Below are 18808 nucleotides of genomic sequence, written 5' to 3'. Positions count from 1 at the left end.
ATCTAAACTATTTTGTACCATGCATGCTTTTTTTTCCCCACAAACATTGACTGCACTGTGTGTCTATCACATTGAACAATCAAATACATTGAAGTCTGTAGTCAGTGTGACAAATTTCAATATCTTTGCAGGGCCAGTTTGGTCCAAATTCAAACAAATCCTACTCTGGGAGGATTCTGAACGAATTTTATTTTAGATTCTAATTTGATCTAAAATGCAATACAATCAAACTGAGTGGATAAGGAAATGCCAAATGCAAAAAATTACCTTTCTGAAGAAATTACATTGAGTCAGTTGGGTCTGCAGCAAGCCTCAACAAGCATGAGGTGATAGTTGAGAGGGAATCTCAAAATGTCTAAAGATTTGTTTGATCAAAACACAAATCTTGTTTGTGTTGTACACAGGATTTTTTTTTTCCTGTGTACCCTGATTTTCAAGCATAAGCCTGTCAACCAAACCAGTTAACGTATTAGCTGGTAGCATTATTTTTATTCGGACATCTCTTCTATGCATTTCTTTTGTTTCTATCAAAAGCAAACCTTTCTTCCCCTTTGTCATGCAAAGGGAAATACATCTCTGTCCATGTAGCCATCTGATGCTGTGACTCCTTGATGCAGGCACTCGGTTTATTTGCATAGGCTGCAGGATGCCCAAGCTGGTTATTAGCACAGAAGTATAAATCAAGTTTCGGACTCCTGGAAATGGATGTGAGTCATTGTGATGCCCTCCGTCACGGATACACAACTGTATAAGTGTGCATGAGTGTTTCAAGGCTGACCAAAGACTTCTGAGCGCCCCAGGGCAATTCTCTATTAATAGCTCACCTCCCCTGCTGCAGCGCCTCTCATTCCTCATCTAAAACAGAGATTACTGCATGAATTGTTACATTATTCCAATATCAAGACTGCAGGCTGTTCATCACAGACACATGAAAGAATAATGTCAACTGTTCAGACACTTTTCACATAATTAGATGAAACTTCAGCTGCTTTGCACAAGTTCAAATAAATGACTAAACTTAGAAACAATAAAAACAAATTTATGTTAAGCTAAGAAACTAAAATACTTCTTGACAACTATAATAAGGTGATATATTTAGTATACAACTAGGGAATTGCAGTCACAACTGATGAAAGCTAAAATATAAAATACAAGAATTGAAACTGTGAAACTAGAATATGAAACACTAGCAAATGTAAATGATCAAATCTAAAAAAAAGTCACTGAAACTAAAATAAAATTATAAGTAACACTAGGGTATCATGGTTGAAATAGAAATGTAACTGCATTAAACAAATAACAAATAAAAGAAAGTGAAATAAAGTAGATAAAATCCAAGACAGCATGTCTAAAGCTGACTGAAATCCAGGCTAAAAATATAAATTTTTAAGGAAAGTTGTTGCAAAGGTAAAGGTTTCAATAAATAAACGATTGACTGCAAAGATTTCTAAATATTGTTCAATAAATGCATCATATGTGTTTTCTTTATTATACAGTTTTATGTTTTATTTTTTTAAACAATTTCATTCTTTACACTCAAAAGAAATCAAGTAACTCTAAAAAAAAATACTCCAAAAAACTTTTTTTCATAATTGTCCCACATAAAAGTAACGTAATAATACATTAAACATGTAACAATTAACAGGCCAGAAATAGGATTGGCTACTTTTTGCTCGATTGTCTCAGATTGCTGATCAGCAGGCCAAATACGGACAAATCTCAATAAAATTCCTCAATAAACAAATACATCAAAACAAAGCCCTCCCAACTTTTTTGGTTCTGCTTTGAAATTTCCCTCTTAATCTTCCCATCAGCGTATAAGACATGCTTCACTTGGTGTGAATAAGAATTTAGTGAGAGAAACCTTTTTTTTCTTCCACTGTGTGCATGATATGAAATTAAAATCTTGTAATTTGCATACAGATCAGACAATCAGACTACTATTTAAAGCTTACAGTCTAAAATCCCACATCATATTTCAAATATTAGGTTTGCAGCTAATATTGACTTAAACAATTCACATTTCAGAATTAATCTGCCCATAATAAAGTAAACATCCATATCTGTACAAGTTAGAAAAGGCCTATCAGAGGAAATCCTTCGGCATGTCTGGTTTCATAAAGATAGTGATGCTCCAGCGCACATTTTACTTTGTACTTGTGTTGCACCGCAACGCTAAGGGAGAGTCAGCCACCACCATGACCACAGATCCAAAGAACTTGTATTCTCTCAACTGGATTATAAAAAAAGCTTGCACTGTAGCTGACCCCTCATCACAACCCCAACACACCAGCCCGATCAACACACTCATGAAAAATCTGCTGCACTTCATTCTCCTGGGCCTCGGTGTTAGTGTTAGGGCTGTCTGGCTGTGGCAAAGCAAAGAGCAACTAATGCCTCCAGAGAGACGTCTGGAAGGAGGGAGGAGGGGCAGCATCTTTCAAAGGATGTATCCGTTGAGCCTGATTCAAAAATTGAATTTAACAGAGGACAGGTTGTCCTTAGATCAATGCATTAGTGCTGGGAAATGCTTATCTATGGGGCTCTCTGCAATAATGTGTGGAGCAATGTTTATTTTGTCTGGAAAATTGGAGAACAAAGGGCCATGGGCATCATTGAGTCAGTTCAAGAGGGCTCAAATTCCCCCCCTGGGTAACAAACTGCATTACCTCATGAGTGATAGTGAGGCTGGTTTAAATGCACATTTTCACTGACCTTCATCGAAACAAACAGCAAAAACCAGCCAGCATCCGTAAATGTTGGTTAAGTATTAGAATTAAATCTGTATTTACAGGTGCAATAATTAGAATATGTTTAAAGATTTAATGCCTCTCTACTCTCCTCCAAGCCTTCAATAACTTGATTTCCAAAGATTGACTTTCATGTGTGAAGAGGACTTTGCACCACTGAGTAACAGTCCAGTCCTATTTCTCATTAGCCCAAGTAGGGCCATTCTGACATTGTCTTTTAATCACAATCCTTTCAAGGCTGCAGTTTGAGCACCTTTTCTACTGCCACACTTTTTCCTTCCACTTGATTTTCCTTTTTAAATTCTTCCTTTGATCTGCCAGATTCTTCACAAATAAAAATGTGTGACTCTTGGAGGGAATCATTGAATCTGTGGCTGACTTTCAAGTCAGTAATCTTTCCTTAGATTGTGTAGAACATAGTATAACATTTTCATGCTTAAAATCCTTTCTCATTGGTATTTTGCAAAATAAAAATAAAAAAACTTAAAAAATGGGCCAGTGGCCACTTTGTAAAACAAAATCAAAATTAAACTGACATACACCACTCTGTGTAATAAATCTAAATTTCTTCTTTTTTTTTATTACAAGAAAAATTTATTTTGATGTCAAGTTTTTTTTTAGATGCACCTTTTATATTTATGAAGGAAAAACAGAGGTTTTACGTATTAGCAAAGAGATCCAGCACACCACTGCACATGTGCGGCAAAGCAAAACAGGCTAAATGCAAACATAAACTGACAAACAAGGCTTTAGTTTTTCTTGTCTTATTTGCAGTTTTACAGTTGTTGATGCCTTTTCAAAATCACTATCACTGTTTATGACAGTCATAAAGATAAAACCTTTTCGAAAACTGCCAATTGAAATCTAACAAGGTCGTAGAAAAACATGTAAAAAGGCATGAACAGTCAAACATTTGTTTTACTGCCTCTGGTTAATCAGTGAAAACTGTTATTTTCCCCCTTTTTTAAATTTTTGAACGAGTCCAGTAAGTAGCAGAACCATTTGTACTGTTCCAGATAATTGTGGCGGCTGGTGAAACACCGGTCTAGTTTTCTGATCTGGACTGTAACGTTTTGAACTTGAACAAGAAGTTGTATATTATAATGTCTATAACTGTAATATAATAACTGTAATTACAGTGAGCATCAGCAGCATTTTAGAAGAACCCATGGTGATCTTTATAAAGCGACGCAGACAGATGTGCTATATATGTTTTTGCTTTCATGATGGATAACTTATTACAACCAGTTTGGACAAGAAAATAATGAACCCTTATATACAAATTTTATGAGATTAAATAAAATATATTGTTTTTATGTAAATTTAAAAAATGCCAGATAAAATAATAAAGTGCTAATGCAGAAGAGAACATCTTCAATATTCATTTTAGGTCCCTTTTGAATCTTTTGAAACCCTCAACATTCCTGATACAGCAATCGGTCTTTATGATGCCACACAGATTAATTTTATTTCACAGTAGATCTGCACAAATAATGAGCATAGCATGTCTTATATATGTCAGGATCTTAAAATCAAGTTTGTTCTTGATTGTATTCTAGAGGTGTGCCGATCAATCGGCCACCGATCATAATCGGCCAATTTTCGTGAAAAAGTGCATGATCGGTGATCGCCGATCACGGTCTTTTGTTGCCGATCACACAAACCGATCACCTGCATCTCATTTCGCAGCCTGCCTGTTCAGCTGGTCTCCTCTTTCCTTCACACTGCGCAAACGCGCAGCAACAAATCCTAAGCGATGTGGAACTATAACGCACTGAGTGAATGGGGAAGTTTGGCTGTTGCAGCGGAGAATTTAAGCACGTCAAAATGCATCAACACGACGAATCTAATACGACATAAAAACAATGGCATACTTGACGGAGTTTGGCTACATCAAGACTCACTCTAGTAAAAAAAGACATGGAGCGATCAGATAGCAGGTAAAGCAGCGCACAGCTACAAACACTCACCCGGATTATTAGCATGACGGTCAGAAAGCTAAACAAATAACCCGCAAAATTATTTAAGTCTTCGAGCTGCGATGTAAGACGCTGGTTCTGCTCTCGCTGTTGAACCGCTGCCATGCAGGTAGTAATATTTCACAGATGGAGCGCCGCTTCTGCTCCACCTGGTAGTGACTCTCACACTGAACCTCTGTTTAAAGCTGCAGCATCTAACCTAAAAAAATACATTTTACACACGTATTAAAACTTTCGCTGTCCTAACATGAGACAGATAATCTCTGAAAAAATAATGGATTTCCTCCCTGTTCTGCATAATTATTCCGCTCAGTCAGAAACAGCCACTCAGAACTAGCAGTAATCAGCTAGCCGCCATGCTATCAGGAAGTTTTCATTCAGTAACTCAGGATTGTTTATTGTAATGGATCCTGTATTTGCCTTTGAATGTTAAGTTTTACACTTGAGTTTTTTGTCAATGTTGAGAGGTTTTATTTTGACTCTTTGCATTATTTAGCCTCTTCAGAGCCTTCATATGTTTTCAGTCTGTTAAAGATAGTATTATTGATAGCAGTACAATTTGCACAATGCAAGTTTTGTTTTTTTCTTGGAAAAAGTTATTAAAAACAAGTTTTTGTCTAAATTAAGGTGAATTCATCGTTCCTTTTTCCACACAATGTAACCGGTAGTGTGTATGATAAAAAAAAGAAAAAAATTATGTGATCGGTATCGGTGATCAGTATCGGTGATTGGCCCTCATGGGTGATCGGAATCGGCCTGATTGGCACATCTCTAGTATTAACATTCTCATCCAAATTAGAAATTGTAGTGTAATATGTAGTGACATCTTGGCTTAGAGACACAACAGATTCATCAAAGGATATTAGTAAACAATCCTGTTGCTAAGAAACATGGGGATATAATAATTTCAAATGTATAAAATGACTGAACAGTATGAAAGATGTATTTCCACAAAGCACAAAAAAACTTTCATGTGCATCTGAGATTCTTCTATTCTTAAGTTTGCAAAAGAGAAGTGTGTTTTTGGTTGCTTCTTTGCATCTTCTGGTTTCTGCTTTGCTTCATGAAATATTTCTTTTCTCACTTTCCTGAGTTAAATATTGTTTGTTTTTCATGTTTGGGACTTCACAGAAAATGTACGCAGCGTTAAAGACACAGCAAAATGAATAAAAAAAAAAATTCTTATATCAATGTCTCACTGATATAACAAAACATTTTTTCGTAAGTTTTCTGAGTCACAAGTCCTAAATGGTGTCAAAGTCACAGTTTCTAAGAAATCAAGGTATGAATACATTTTCCAAGAAAATTGTGAACATTTTATTATTTTCATAAGTGGAGCTCAATTTTGGGATTTTTTTTTTTTTTTTTTCAGAAATCTCTATGAATCATTTCAGTCTTTCTGTGCCACTATCATCTTACCTAGCAAGTCGCACAACATGTGGGACATTCAGGGTTCGGTGGTGTATGTTACACTAAGGCACTGCCTTTTTTAAAACCTAACCTGGAAGATTTGGTGGCCAGAACCAACAAGAAAAGACAAAAGAAATACACATCACTAGAACAATTTAGAAACTCTGGACTGGACTGATACATTGTTATCAAAATCCTTCTGATGTGACAATCCCAGCACTAATGCAGGAATCGCCTACTTTTTATTAGAAACATTCATATGGTATCTATCTGACATGTTACTTGACTGGGCTGCATTACGTTCAGCCCAGTAATTCATCTGCTGCACTCGCATCGGCACAATTTCATCGCAACCCCGAGTCACCTGAAATCTGAGTGGGAGAAAGCCTGAACGCCATAATGGAGAAGAAAGGGCTGTTTGAGGTGCCGCGAGCTGCAGACATTCAATTTGAAAACTGGCAATCTGAATACGTCTTGCTGAAAGGCGCAGAAACAGCAGTTCGACCATAATAAAGCTGAAGTCAGCGTGTGCCGGCTGCGTGTGTGGTTTATTTAAGATTCATAAGACTTTTCCAGCCCACTTTCGCCTGGCCAAATTTAATTGGTGTGATTGATTTTTATTTGTTGAGTCTTTGCACACAGCTCTAAGTGTGCAATGCTGCTTTCTAACTGGAACACTATATTTTAGCTTGAGAACCATATGTTCTCTCTGACAGGCTTCAGGCCTGAGTATTCATTTTCATCATTTCACTAAGCTGAATTTAATAGACCATGGTGCAAGTCTGCCTCAGATGCTATAAGCCAGATGAGAAATTTGAACTCCGCGACTCCCCATTCCTCCAGAACTGCTCACATTAGAGAATTTAAGTCTAAATCGAACAGCTTTGTTTGATGTGGCCTTGTTGCCCTTCACAAACTGTCTTTTCCTGAAGCGTCCACACAACACTGTACACAGTTGGCCACTTTTGCCCTGCCAGAAATATTTCCAGACAGCGAAACACTTTATTTCAGAAATGAAGCAAACGATCATGAAAAAAATCCTGTGCAAGTTATGGAAATGAAAGCTCTTATTGCCACAGATGCGATTGAAGGTTAGTTCTTACCTGTTCTTTCAGCTCTCGGCCAGTTCGAGCATGAGACATCATATTATGAATTTAATAACAATACTACAATTTCATGCAGTGGTGGTTCTTACTTGAGTGGTACAGAATCGAGTCTCTTCCCAACCACAATTTAGTGTGGGCTTAGTGCCAAAACAGTATGTGTATTTTCATCAATGAAAAAGGTTGCAAACAGTATTTTTATACAAAATTGGTTGAATAATTTAGTTTAGGTGTTGCACAATCTAAGTATCTTAGATTTTGAGCAAACGATGATGAAAGCACTTTATCTGTGATAAAGTTTTCTTGTCAAGCAATGAATCAGAAGGCAACAGATGTGTTCGGTCAGATTTCTAATTGAGCTTTTACTAAAACCGATACGGGAGGGTACACATCACTCCATACTGGCACAATATGAAAATAATGATCAGAAAACGTGTACCGGGAGTGACTGACTGGTTTTACTGGATTTGTAACACGAAAATTGAAGCAACTATACATAATGTGATCTGATTGTCTATTTGAAACAAAATACTAATAGATTAACTGTATTTTTCAGACCTAATCTATAGCCAACCAACCATTTCTGTTGTTTTTCCAGAAGATGCAGAAGATCATAATATTAGATAATGTTAGACAATGTTTTCTTTGAGCCCAAACAAAGCCCGATGTAAAAATGGACTTTATTGTAGGAGTTACAGCTACAAGACGCAGTTGGTCAGCGCGGTGCGTAGCACTGCTCGCTTGCCTGGTCGCCATGACATCACACTCATTACAGCTGCAGCTGTGCAGCGCCGGGCTCAGATCTATGTGCCAGTGGCATGTTATGTATTGTAATAATAATATAATAACTAAGTTTTGAGATGAGAAACTGAAAAGTGTCCCTGCTGACATGAATGCTCTTTGGAGTGGGGGTTGGGGGGTTTCACTGCTATGTTTCTGGTGGACTTTGTCATCTCCAAAGTCAGTAACCAGTAAACCAGTTGGTTTTTAATATGTCAAATTATTGCATTTTCTCCTGCATAGTAGCTTGCCAACGTCAGTGTGTGAATATGTGCATAAATGGAAATAACTAATTTCATTGTAGAGCAAATTTGAGAACCCTTTTGAGGGTGGAAAAGCAGACGTACAAGTCTGATATCATTTCATTTCATATTATTCTCATGTTCTACAATGTTGCATCGGTGACTAATTGATTCCGGGATCTCATTGTATTTTCATGTTTTATGGCCACAACATTTCCTATTTTTCACATTCAGCTGGCTTAGAGAACATATGAAAGAAGGACAGAATATTTGTGTGGGTAGCATTCATCTTGGCATAAACAAACCCTCCATACTGTTGCATTTGTTGTGTAAAGATCCATTAGGACATGATAGAGTGTCATGATTACATTTTGAGAGCTTAACCAAAGCGAGTTGTAATTCATTTAAAGAACGAACATCGTTAATATAACTCAGTCTTCTTGGGCATTGAGGGAGTGAGAAAAATGCTGCTCATTTTGATTTTAACTGTGACTTCAACACAGTTAACGTCACCCTGCAGAGGTTCACCTATATTTCATGGACTTCTTGTATATTGTTTCAAATGCAAGTGCTGCTAGAATGTGTGCAGCTTGATTTAATTTTCAAGGTTACCAACTAATAATGATGACACAGTGCTCATCGTGCAGTTTAGAATCTCAAGGCTGCCTTGTTATTCATGTCATGAGAAAAAAGGCGAGCCGAGCAGCTCCCATGAGACGTTCCACAAAGCCCCGTCACCGAGGTGCTTCGAGGTAGTAAACTGTGTTGTTTTTAGTAATAACTTTGATAAAGCTGATCTACCACCAGCTTTTACTCGATGCAGGTCTTCCTTTAGAGAGGTAGAGCTGGAACGGTGAGGCAGAAAGGTGTAATGAAACGCTTTAATGTCATTACTAATGCAGATGGTGCTGCTGTCTATAGATAGATGCCTCCATGTTTTCCTCCAGGTGCATTAATATTCCATATTTCAGGAAACACGTAGCAGGGAAGCATGTTAACCTCATTCGGCCTCCTTCTTCTTTTTCTCTTCTGTCTTTGCTCGTTTACACACATCTCCATTTCATAAGCTTTTTTTTTAAAGGTCTTCACAGTACTGCAAAAATTTATAATTTTTTTTCCCAAAATATTATGAAATGTCATTAAATTACCTTTATTTACAATATACAGAGACTCATTTTAGTATGTATTGATGTATCCAAAGCCTTTGAGTGATCCAGCAGAATGAACTGGGTTTCATATAGTTGGATTTGACTAGGACGCTTAGATAGCTTTTTGTTTTGATTTGGTGCTAAACAATAAAATTGAAATACCTTTGATTAGTATTTTATCAATCAAATTACTTCTATCTAAAGGTTATACTTATTATGACCTGCATATTCATCATCTACTATTACTGCTCATACCTCATAAACGTTGCAACAATTTGCAACATTTTCTGATAATTTTATCAAGCTCATGCCATGTACAATATCTGCTTCCTTAGGAAAACGTAAACTTAAGTTTCCAAGGTTAAATATATTTTACCTCATTGCCAGAAGTAACTTTAGCTTGTTTGAATTGATTAAATTAACATCTAGAAAGGAGAAACAAACAAATCATGTCTTATTTGAGTCATTCGCTTGCTTGTTGAAATTGGCCAACTGCAAATCATGCAAATCAACAAAGAAGCAACCCACACAGTAATGTTTTTGAAAAGACAAAAACCCCTGAAGCAGCACGATGATGTGAACATATAATACAGGAGAATACAGTAAAGTATAAGTCAGGACCTATTAAAATAGGTCAGATTCCTAATATAACTGGTAACGATATCTGCAAACCTTGTAGAGGACTCTAAAAACAAACAAAAAAACTGTAGTGGTGTATCAATATTGTAAAGTCTTTGAGTAAGTTCAGCAACCTAGATTCTTGATAGAAAAAAGCAATCTGCTGCAGAGCACAGTATGCACAGTTCAGAATATCACATGGTTAGCATTAGCTGGCAATGTTCAATTTCAGCCAGGTCAGAATCCCCAAAACCTCGTTTTTCTCATGAATGATTTAAAGTCCACAAAGAATAATTTGAGGTCTTGTCTGAGTTTGAATATTAAAGGCAATATCTTGCGTAGTTACCGCTACCAAAAAAGATTTTTATGTATTTACCCTGCAGGTCAGCCAGCTAGTGGTGCAGAAGATTTCACACTAAAGAGCCCAGTTAAATATTGATTTGATCATTTAGACTACTGGAGCCTTTCTTCAAAATAAAAATCAATTGGGAAGAGCTTTCTAAAAACCAGTATGCAGTGGCTGCAGAAGAAAGCTATTGGAGTGCAGTAAATGTTTGATGTACACTAGGAAAATTCAGAAAGTCTGAAACAGGATGATCCAGTTGTTCTCTGACAATGGAAAAAAAATGCTAATTTGATAAATGGACTGATAATATGTAGCACTTTTCCAGCTGTACTGACCACTGAAAGCCCTTTACACCAGAGCAGACACGCACGCATTTCTACATCAATACAGAGACCTCAAGGTTAAGTGCCTTGCCCAAGGAGACATCAACATCCTTCCAGTTGCAAGACAACAACTTTACCAACTGAACCACCCTCAACACAGTTAAAGTCACCCTCTCTTATATTGGTATACTGTTAATTATACGTACAGAAATGCTATGCTGTGGCCTAAACAATCAAGGTTAAAACTGTTGACTTGGCAGCTGCTTAGCAGACACTAGAGACACCCTCCACTAGTACGGTAAGACACAAATCGTCTTTGCTAAAGAAGCTGGAAATTCTTATGTGTTTCACTTTTCTAGTTATACTGACTGATCAAAGAGCTGTTAGGCCAGAGGAACATTCACCCAGCCACACTTACTTATACACCAATATGCAAATTGTAAAGCAACTTGGGGTTAACTCCATTTGCATTCATTTCTTTTCAGATGAAAGTCAATATTCATTTCATTTTGCATAGGCATAGATACCAGATCAAGCTGAACTAACTAAACCTTTGTGTTTCTTGACATCTCGGCCGAATCACGGAATGATAATAATAATAATCGATTTTATTTATTTAGCCCATTATATCTCTAATTTAAATCTCAAAGGGCTTATTCGCCCACTGATGATGGTAAGCTACTGGATTGTAGCCACACCTGCCCTGGGGCAGGTTGACAGAAGCAAGGCTGCAATTTTTTTGCAATTTGATTGCATCGTGAATCTTTTTCGAACTTGCTAAAAGATTGTATTTAGGGCAGAAATCTAAAACATTTGAAAAAGTAAAAAGCCACGTCTAGGGCTATGCTCAAAATTCTGTTAAGTAATTTAATTGTCGAGAAAAAGGGGGAGAAACTTAGAGGCCAGATGTAGATAACATTCACTGAAAGGAATAAACTAATAAACCACTCAGTGAGCCCCTTTGATGTGACTAATGTCACTGACTCACATTTGACTGCAAATCCCAGACATTAATTAAGATTAACTCAATAAGAAATAATTAACTCGGAAACAATCACCGTTGGAGAGCTCACCCTTTGAATTAAATTCAAAGTCAGCACAAGGTGTTTTTTGAACCCTCAGATGAAGTGTTTAATGTTATTTTTAGCTGTCAGCCAGCAGTTAGTTTTCCACAATAGGAGACCTTTTATGCACTCAGCAGAAGAGCCTTTGCAGATTGTTGAAAATGGGACGACAATTTTTTTTTTCCTCAAGTGTTCCTCAGCTTCACTGAATAATACCAAGCGCACACACTACACTTTTCAGGTGTGACAACAGTGCCATAAACATAGAGCTGTGTTCTTTCTGAGGTGATTGTTGTTTCTGCTCCCAGCTGCATGACAGCTGCACGCCGCACAATGAGATATTATCTGGCACTTTCTGCAGTCTGAAGTCCTAACTTTGAGCTGGCATGATTTACATATGCATGGGGTGCATAAATGGATTACTGCTCTTCTCATAAGATCCTTGAACAAATTACAGAATTTAGCAATTTGCAGCAGGTTTAGCGAACAACCGGCACAGTACATCTCTTCACATCTTTCAAAGGTATTTGATTTACAAGCAAAAGAATTTAAACACCTGACTTTGTGGATATTCTCAGGTATTTCTGTAATTTGAGCTAGACTTGTAAATGACAAAATTAGCTTCAGCGTTTCCTCATTTATCTCAAGGACAGACATGAATCGTTGTGAGTGGAGAGGAATAACTTAAGGGGTAAAAAGTTCAGGCAGAAGCCATCGCTTTGCCACGCACCTGCCAGATTCTGAAGGAGCAGGTGGAGAAATTTCAATCAGACATGAATTTATGCTTTTAAAAAAAATAGCACATTGAAATACGACCCATCTTTTTTATATATTCAACAGTTAATGTATAGTGTTGCGCATTTCTTAATCTTTGACTTTTCTAAAGCTCCAGTCACCCTTCTTCTTGTTTTGACATGTGTGCTCTCGTTTAAAATAAAAATCAAATGTTAGGCGGGGATAAAAATGAAAAGAGGAAGCAGATTCTGTTAAGTATCAAGTCTTGTTGTGACATTAAATTGCATATTTTGCTCTTGCCTCATAGCTCTTAACACTACATGTGTATCTGGGTCAAGCATGTCAAATTCAGTGTTCTGCTGCTTCAGAACAGGTCACCTTTCTTTTGCTGTGACCTCACGACTTGTTTTATTTATTTATTTATTTATTTATTTATTTATTTATTTATTTGTTTTATTTATTTATTTATTTACTTCTTCTGGAATGAAATTTAAATGCTCTGAGTGCCCTCTAGTGGTCATTTACCCAGAATGTAGGTCAATCTATCACGCTGTCAATTTTAGGCACGCGGCATGCTGAGGTGAGTGAGCTAACTGCATGGTGTAGCATTAGGGTAAGTAATGTTACTAGTGGGGGGTCTTTCTGCGATATTTGAGCAACTGTTTCTAAAGCAGTGGTGCACATGTGCACTATTTAGTGTTTGAGAACTGCAACAGTCTAGGAATTTTTCATCAAGTTGAAAAACATTGTAGTAAGTCAGTTTATAGGAAAAACAAAAACAGAACTGTTTCGCTGTGGCATAGAGTCTTCCTACTCCACTGAAGCAAAAGATAAGCATGGAGTGGTGTAGCAGAGATATAAGATTAGTATTTGTTCAGTATCTGCATACAAGTTAACATAAATAAAAGTAAAAGTCAAAAAATGAAAATAATGAATCAGTCAGATTTGAGAATTAAAAATGACTGTGCTCAGACAGAAAACGAATCTTACATAAAACATAAATCAAAAAATTGTTTGGTTTTGTTCAAAATTGAGAGTTTAAAAATGTTACAGTGTTGAACTTAATATTTGAAACAACTTTATGTGTGAGTCCCAAAATCTTATGACAATTATTTGGCTGCAACATTCAGCTAATGATTGTCGCTGCTTACTTTCAAAACCCTTATTCTGCTTTCTAAATTAAGGTTTTTTAGTAACTATTAAATGAAAGGATTCATCCCTAATTAATTTCCATTCCTTGCAGTCCGATGGAAGCGTTTGGTTTGCTTTTTTTTTCTTTTTGAATTACATAAAAGGTGGAGAGCACAACTGAGGACAGAGGTGGCCTTGTTAAGAGAGGGTGAGAGGAGAAAGCATCATTTCATCTTCACACAAGGGTTGGTGCTTTTAAAGCTGAAAAGAACAAATGCAAAGTCTGAATTCTTGTGCTTGATGAGATCTATCATTTGGTGCCTGCAAAATGTTTTCGTTTTGTGTCTGTTCCCAGCTGGGACCACATACATCTTTGGCAAAGGAGGGGCCCTCATCACATTCACCTGGGCCCCCAACGAAAGGCCGAGCACCCGGGCCGACCGGTTAGCCGTGGGCTTCAGCACTCAACAGAAGGAGGCCATTTTGGTGCGCGTGGAGAGCACCCATGGGCTTGGAGACTATCTCCAACTGCACATTGTAAGTACACCACAGGGAAATACTTTTTAAAATGTTGGGGTCAATATAGAATGCAAGCAAACAGAAAAAATTATGTAAAATTGATCAAATTTGTTTTATAGTGCTTTCGTATAGTATTTACTAATTTACCAATCAGCTCAGTTCTCCTGGTCATTGTGATGTCATCAACCTAAATATTTGTAGCTTTTTTTCTTAATTGCTCTACTTTAAAAGTATATTTTCTGACATCATGAGTTAAAGAATGAACATACAGCACTGGATAGTGTTTTTATTTCTTTTTACCTTTATATCCTTTAAAATTGCAACTTATCTGTAAATGTGAAAGGCTGTTGAGTAACAAACTGATGAGATAGATTAAATATAACTTTACAAACATTTCTAGTAACACAAGGGGAGATTTAACTTTAAATAAAAAACTCCCAACAGTGGCAAAAATAGAAAGATTAACTTCATGCAGGGGAAAAAAATGTTTGAAAAGGTGCATGATTACAATCTTAATGCACTGTGCTCCACATTTAAACAAAATACTCCTAAAACCCAGTGTAATAAATTGTGAATTAGGTTGTAACTACTAATGCTTTTATTCTTGGCTCTAAGACACCACAGCTTGTGTGATTCACCAATGTTCAGCTACGGTCTCCAAACATTGAAGTAAATTAGTGGCTAAAAATATTTTTAAAAATACAAGGAACAGGAAGAAGATCGTGAGCATCACATTTGCTATATGCGATGTTTTCTAAAATATATTCTTCCATAGATTGAGTCCAAGTGAGTCAGCAGATGCTAGTTTATTTTTTCAAGGTCTGTTTCAGTGTGTAGCCGCGGCAGGATGTGGAACCAGGCAGACAATCTGTCAAATATCTGAGAGTGGTGTAATAATTAAAATCACATCTGTTGTCAAAGCACCTGACAAAACCTGGTGTGTATGTAGTTTGTTGTGAACACATGCTTACTGAAAGCATATTATGTATCCTATCATAAATCAAACCTGAATAATTCTTTGGTAGAACAACACATGCCATCCTGCGATGGTGCTGTATGTGATGAAGATGATGCAGGCACACATCCACTTCTGATTTAAAGTCACCTGTAAGTGAACACACAAATGTTGTGATGATGAATGAAGGCCATATCAATCATAAAATTCGTCAAGGCTTACAAGAGCAAAACGTCTATTGGTCTTTAAGCACAAATCAGCATGTTGCCTCATGTTTTAAGACAAAATCTTCAAAAATACAAACTACAAGATCACTTTTTTTTTAAAACTTCGCATTTTTAAAATAACCCTCTACAAATTCCATGATTGCCTTTTAGCATGTAATTTAAAGACATACAAACCTGTTCAAGTTACAAGTAAAAACATGTTATTTTTAGGCTTGATGACCATGCAGACTACTGTTAATTTGTAACACAGCACTAAATCTTGAAATCAATAAAATACATCAAATTGTGTCTGTAGCTTATAGTAAGACAGGCATTTAAAAACTGAAATTTGAGGAATAAGTTCCCTCAGTTTACATTGACATTGACTATTCTTTTTAGATATTCCAGTGAAATGTTGGAGAAGCAATCTCTGAGCGATTTACCTTTTAAGTGGTTCAAACAAATGTCAGTTAATTCGTTTGTAATAGTCTCTTTATTCAGCCAAAAGGGCACATACTTCTCCACACCTCTCGTTTAAATTATTTTACTTTTAAATGTGTGATGCTGACCTAGCCTGCCATGCACATAAATGCCTTGACTGCTGCCGACGTGCAGACCAGGCAATTTTTTTTTTTTTCGTCCTTTTCTCAGAAGCTGCCAAGCCTCTCACAACGAGACAGATTGCTTAGTTTGACACCTTATTACCACTTTGTGGAAAGGAATCCAGAATGATTTCAGAGGGTGTCGAGGACTTTTGTCACTTTGTAAAATTTGTGTTTATTCTAACTTTCCTTTGTTAACACGTTCTGTTTCTTTGCTTTAATTATCATTTTAAAAGGACTGTGGAAACTCAGGGAAGACAAAGAGAAACTGCTTGCTGCTGGCTAAAATAATACTGGCCACAAGGGAGAGCTGAAAATAGTAAAGGAAACAGATGATTTATGACTTTTATATGCTGCACGCATATAGGTGATTCAGATAAGAGCCCTTTCTCTCCATGCTCCACACCCATCTATTTTTTTATTATTATTTAGAACTATAGTAAAACAAATAATAGCAGTGAAACAGAAGATTGCCATATTAGAGTAGTCACACAGTTCACTGCAACTGTTACTCAGAATATGGCCTGTGCAGCAGCTCCATAGACCAATTACTCTGCACAAACTGAACAAACCATTCCGCATTCACCAGAGAGTATATTAGAGGAACTAATGATGGTCTCAAATGATCATGTTTTTAATGAGTGTCTAAAAGATGCAACTTACAAAGCTTTCACTGTTCAGAAAATAATGTCGATTAGAATTGCTGAAGAAGTTATAGAACACAGCTATGCGTCAGAGAGGCAAAAGATGTACTTATTTGGTAACCAGATGAGGTTTGGAAGATGCTTTATTATGCATTTTCATTATAAATTTATCAGGTACATGGCAAAACAAGCCAAATTGCTGAGTAATATTTCAAATAGCGTGAGAAATGTTTTTATTAACCTGATTACTTCAGATTTGCAGGTGAAGTAGAAGTCATGCACCTAAAATGTTTTCATATTAAAACCACAAACTACAATGTATTTTAATGCAATATTATGTGACAGATTAACATGAAGTGACACATAATTGGGAGGTTATAGTAAAAATTATGCATTGTCTTTTCTTCTTTTTTTTTTTTACAAATAAAAATCTGGAATTTCTGCACTGTTTTGAGACCCCATTTATTCTGATAATGCAAAATAAAATGAATCACATCTTATTGAATTCAAAAATCATGTAATTAACAGAGTCGTGTAGCTTTATCTCAGAATAAATCCAGCTGTTCTAGAAAAAACTTCAGAGGGTTGTTAGATTGTTTGCAATTTGTTTGCAAGTTACCTGGAGCCAAGCAGAGGAAGCAGTAACATGGGAGAAGGAACTCAGGTCAGGTGGGGCTTAAATTAAACCTTTTAGCCTGTATGCAAAGTGCTTTGTGTCAAGAAGACTAACAACCTCTTTGTGCAAGACTATATGTCACTGGTTATTAAAAGGCAAAGCCCAATGCTTTAAAATTGAACATTTTTTCTGTAATATTAAGCATCTGATATGAAGTTTACTGTAATAATTTATTTGCACATGGATGTCATTCTAGAGAAAATACTTTCTTTTGATCATTTGGGAAATGTGTAAAAGCTCAAAGGATGAACGCTTCAAAGGCTTTTTTTATTTTTTGATGTCTCATCTCCATCAAGTAATCTGCTGAAATGAAAAAGAATCAGCTCTCCTTGCTCGCCAACAATTGTATCCGTTACCGTCTGCCATACCTATCGCAGAGCTGCTGAAAAGACACTTTCTTTATTCCAGTGGGAATGAAAGAAGATAAGAAGCCTCCGAATCCCCAGCAGCACTGAGACGTCTACAGCTAAGAGCCGAGTAAAGCCAGGCAGAACAGAGGAAGACAGTTGGCTGATGACAAACTGAGACAGACAGATCTGCCGGTCTCCTTAAAAGAATAATGATCCGTCCACTTTAAGCTCTGTTTAAAGATGTATCAAGTGGCAATGATGTCTCATCACAGATCTGTCAGTGCTAGAGCCCTGAAGGATTTTCTTTTTCAACTAATCAAAGATAAATCCTTATGATCATAATTTATCTACATGATAATCAATCCTTCTCCCTTGGAATGGGATTAAATTCTGATCTCAGCTCTGAGAATTGAGCTGATGGCGTCACAGAATACTTCATCAGATGAGTTAGGTGGAAGATTATTTCAAATCAACCGACAGAAACAGTAAATGAAGAAAAAGAAAAAAAACAAGGGGGGAGTTTTGGGCTAATTGAAGCTGTAGTGCTAGATTGTTGTTATACCAGATATCACAAGCCGCTTCGCTGCTGTGTTGTTGTCTAGTCGGGAAGAAATCAAAGATCAAAGTAGACGCAAATCTTTCTATGGAGCTGCAAGAGACCATCAACAGACTGTTTTGACCTAAGAGGTTTTAATTGCTTTGTCCAACATAAGGGTTAGATTAACCTTAGGTCGCTCTGCCCTGTAGCTGTCTAATGACTACTCATCAGACGGCCTCATCAGAAGAGTAATTAAAGTCTAAGTAACCTTCTACAAAGCCTGTGGAATATAGAGAAACGTGGAACGTGCAGGACTGAACTTGAGAGATACTGTAAGAGTGATTAATTATGTATGTGAAAAGGTGATAACAGGGTTTCTAGTCGTGCATTTGTGAGACTTAGGTGTTCTTTACCGTGGGGTCTAACACTGTGATCTTTCCCACTGAGGATCAGTAACACTGACTTTAATTAGCTGACAGGTTTATGAACTAAGTGTGAGGGGTGAAGATTTTGACAGTAGGGGTTCTCGTCTTCAGTCTGACTTGTGTGCTTTTGATTAGCTGGTGCTTTTGCATTGTAAACCAACAATATTGACAACTGTGTTTCTCACTGTTAAACATTATTCAAAATAATCTGTAAATAAACCAAAAACCTGGTAGTTAGATGACAGAAATGCTCACACTGTCGAA

At 36.7% G+C, this 18808-nt stretch overlaps 1 protein-coding gene across 13 annotated transcripts in view; it reads left to right on the top strand.

The window, feature by feature from the left end:
- nrxn2a (neurexin 2a) overlaps window positions 1–18808 on the top strand; it is a 182094-nt gene that overhangs the window by 147534 nt on the left and 15752 nt on the right. For all 13 annotated transcript variants that reach the window (XM_081615817.1, XM_081615826.1, XM_081615822.1 and 10 more), the window contains one exon: window positions 13985–14166. In XM_081615817.1, the coding sequence (XP_081471943.1) occupies window positions 13985–14166 (182 nt within the window). The remainder of the gene's footprint in view (window positions 1–13984; window positions 14167–18808) is intronic.

The sequence above is a fragment of the Poecilia reticulata genome, chromosome 14 (assembly GCF_904066995.2).
Source record: "Poecilia reticulata chromosome 14, P_reticulata-male-v2, whole genome shotgun sequence".
Lineage (NCBI taxonomy): Eukaryota > Metazoa > Chordata > Actinopteri > Cyprinodontiformes > Poeciliidae > Poecilia > Poecilia reticulata.
This window is presented reverse-complemented; position numbering and strand designations above follow the sequence as displayed.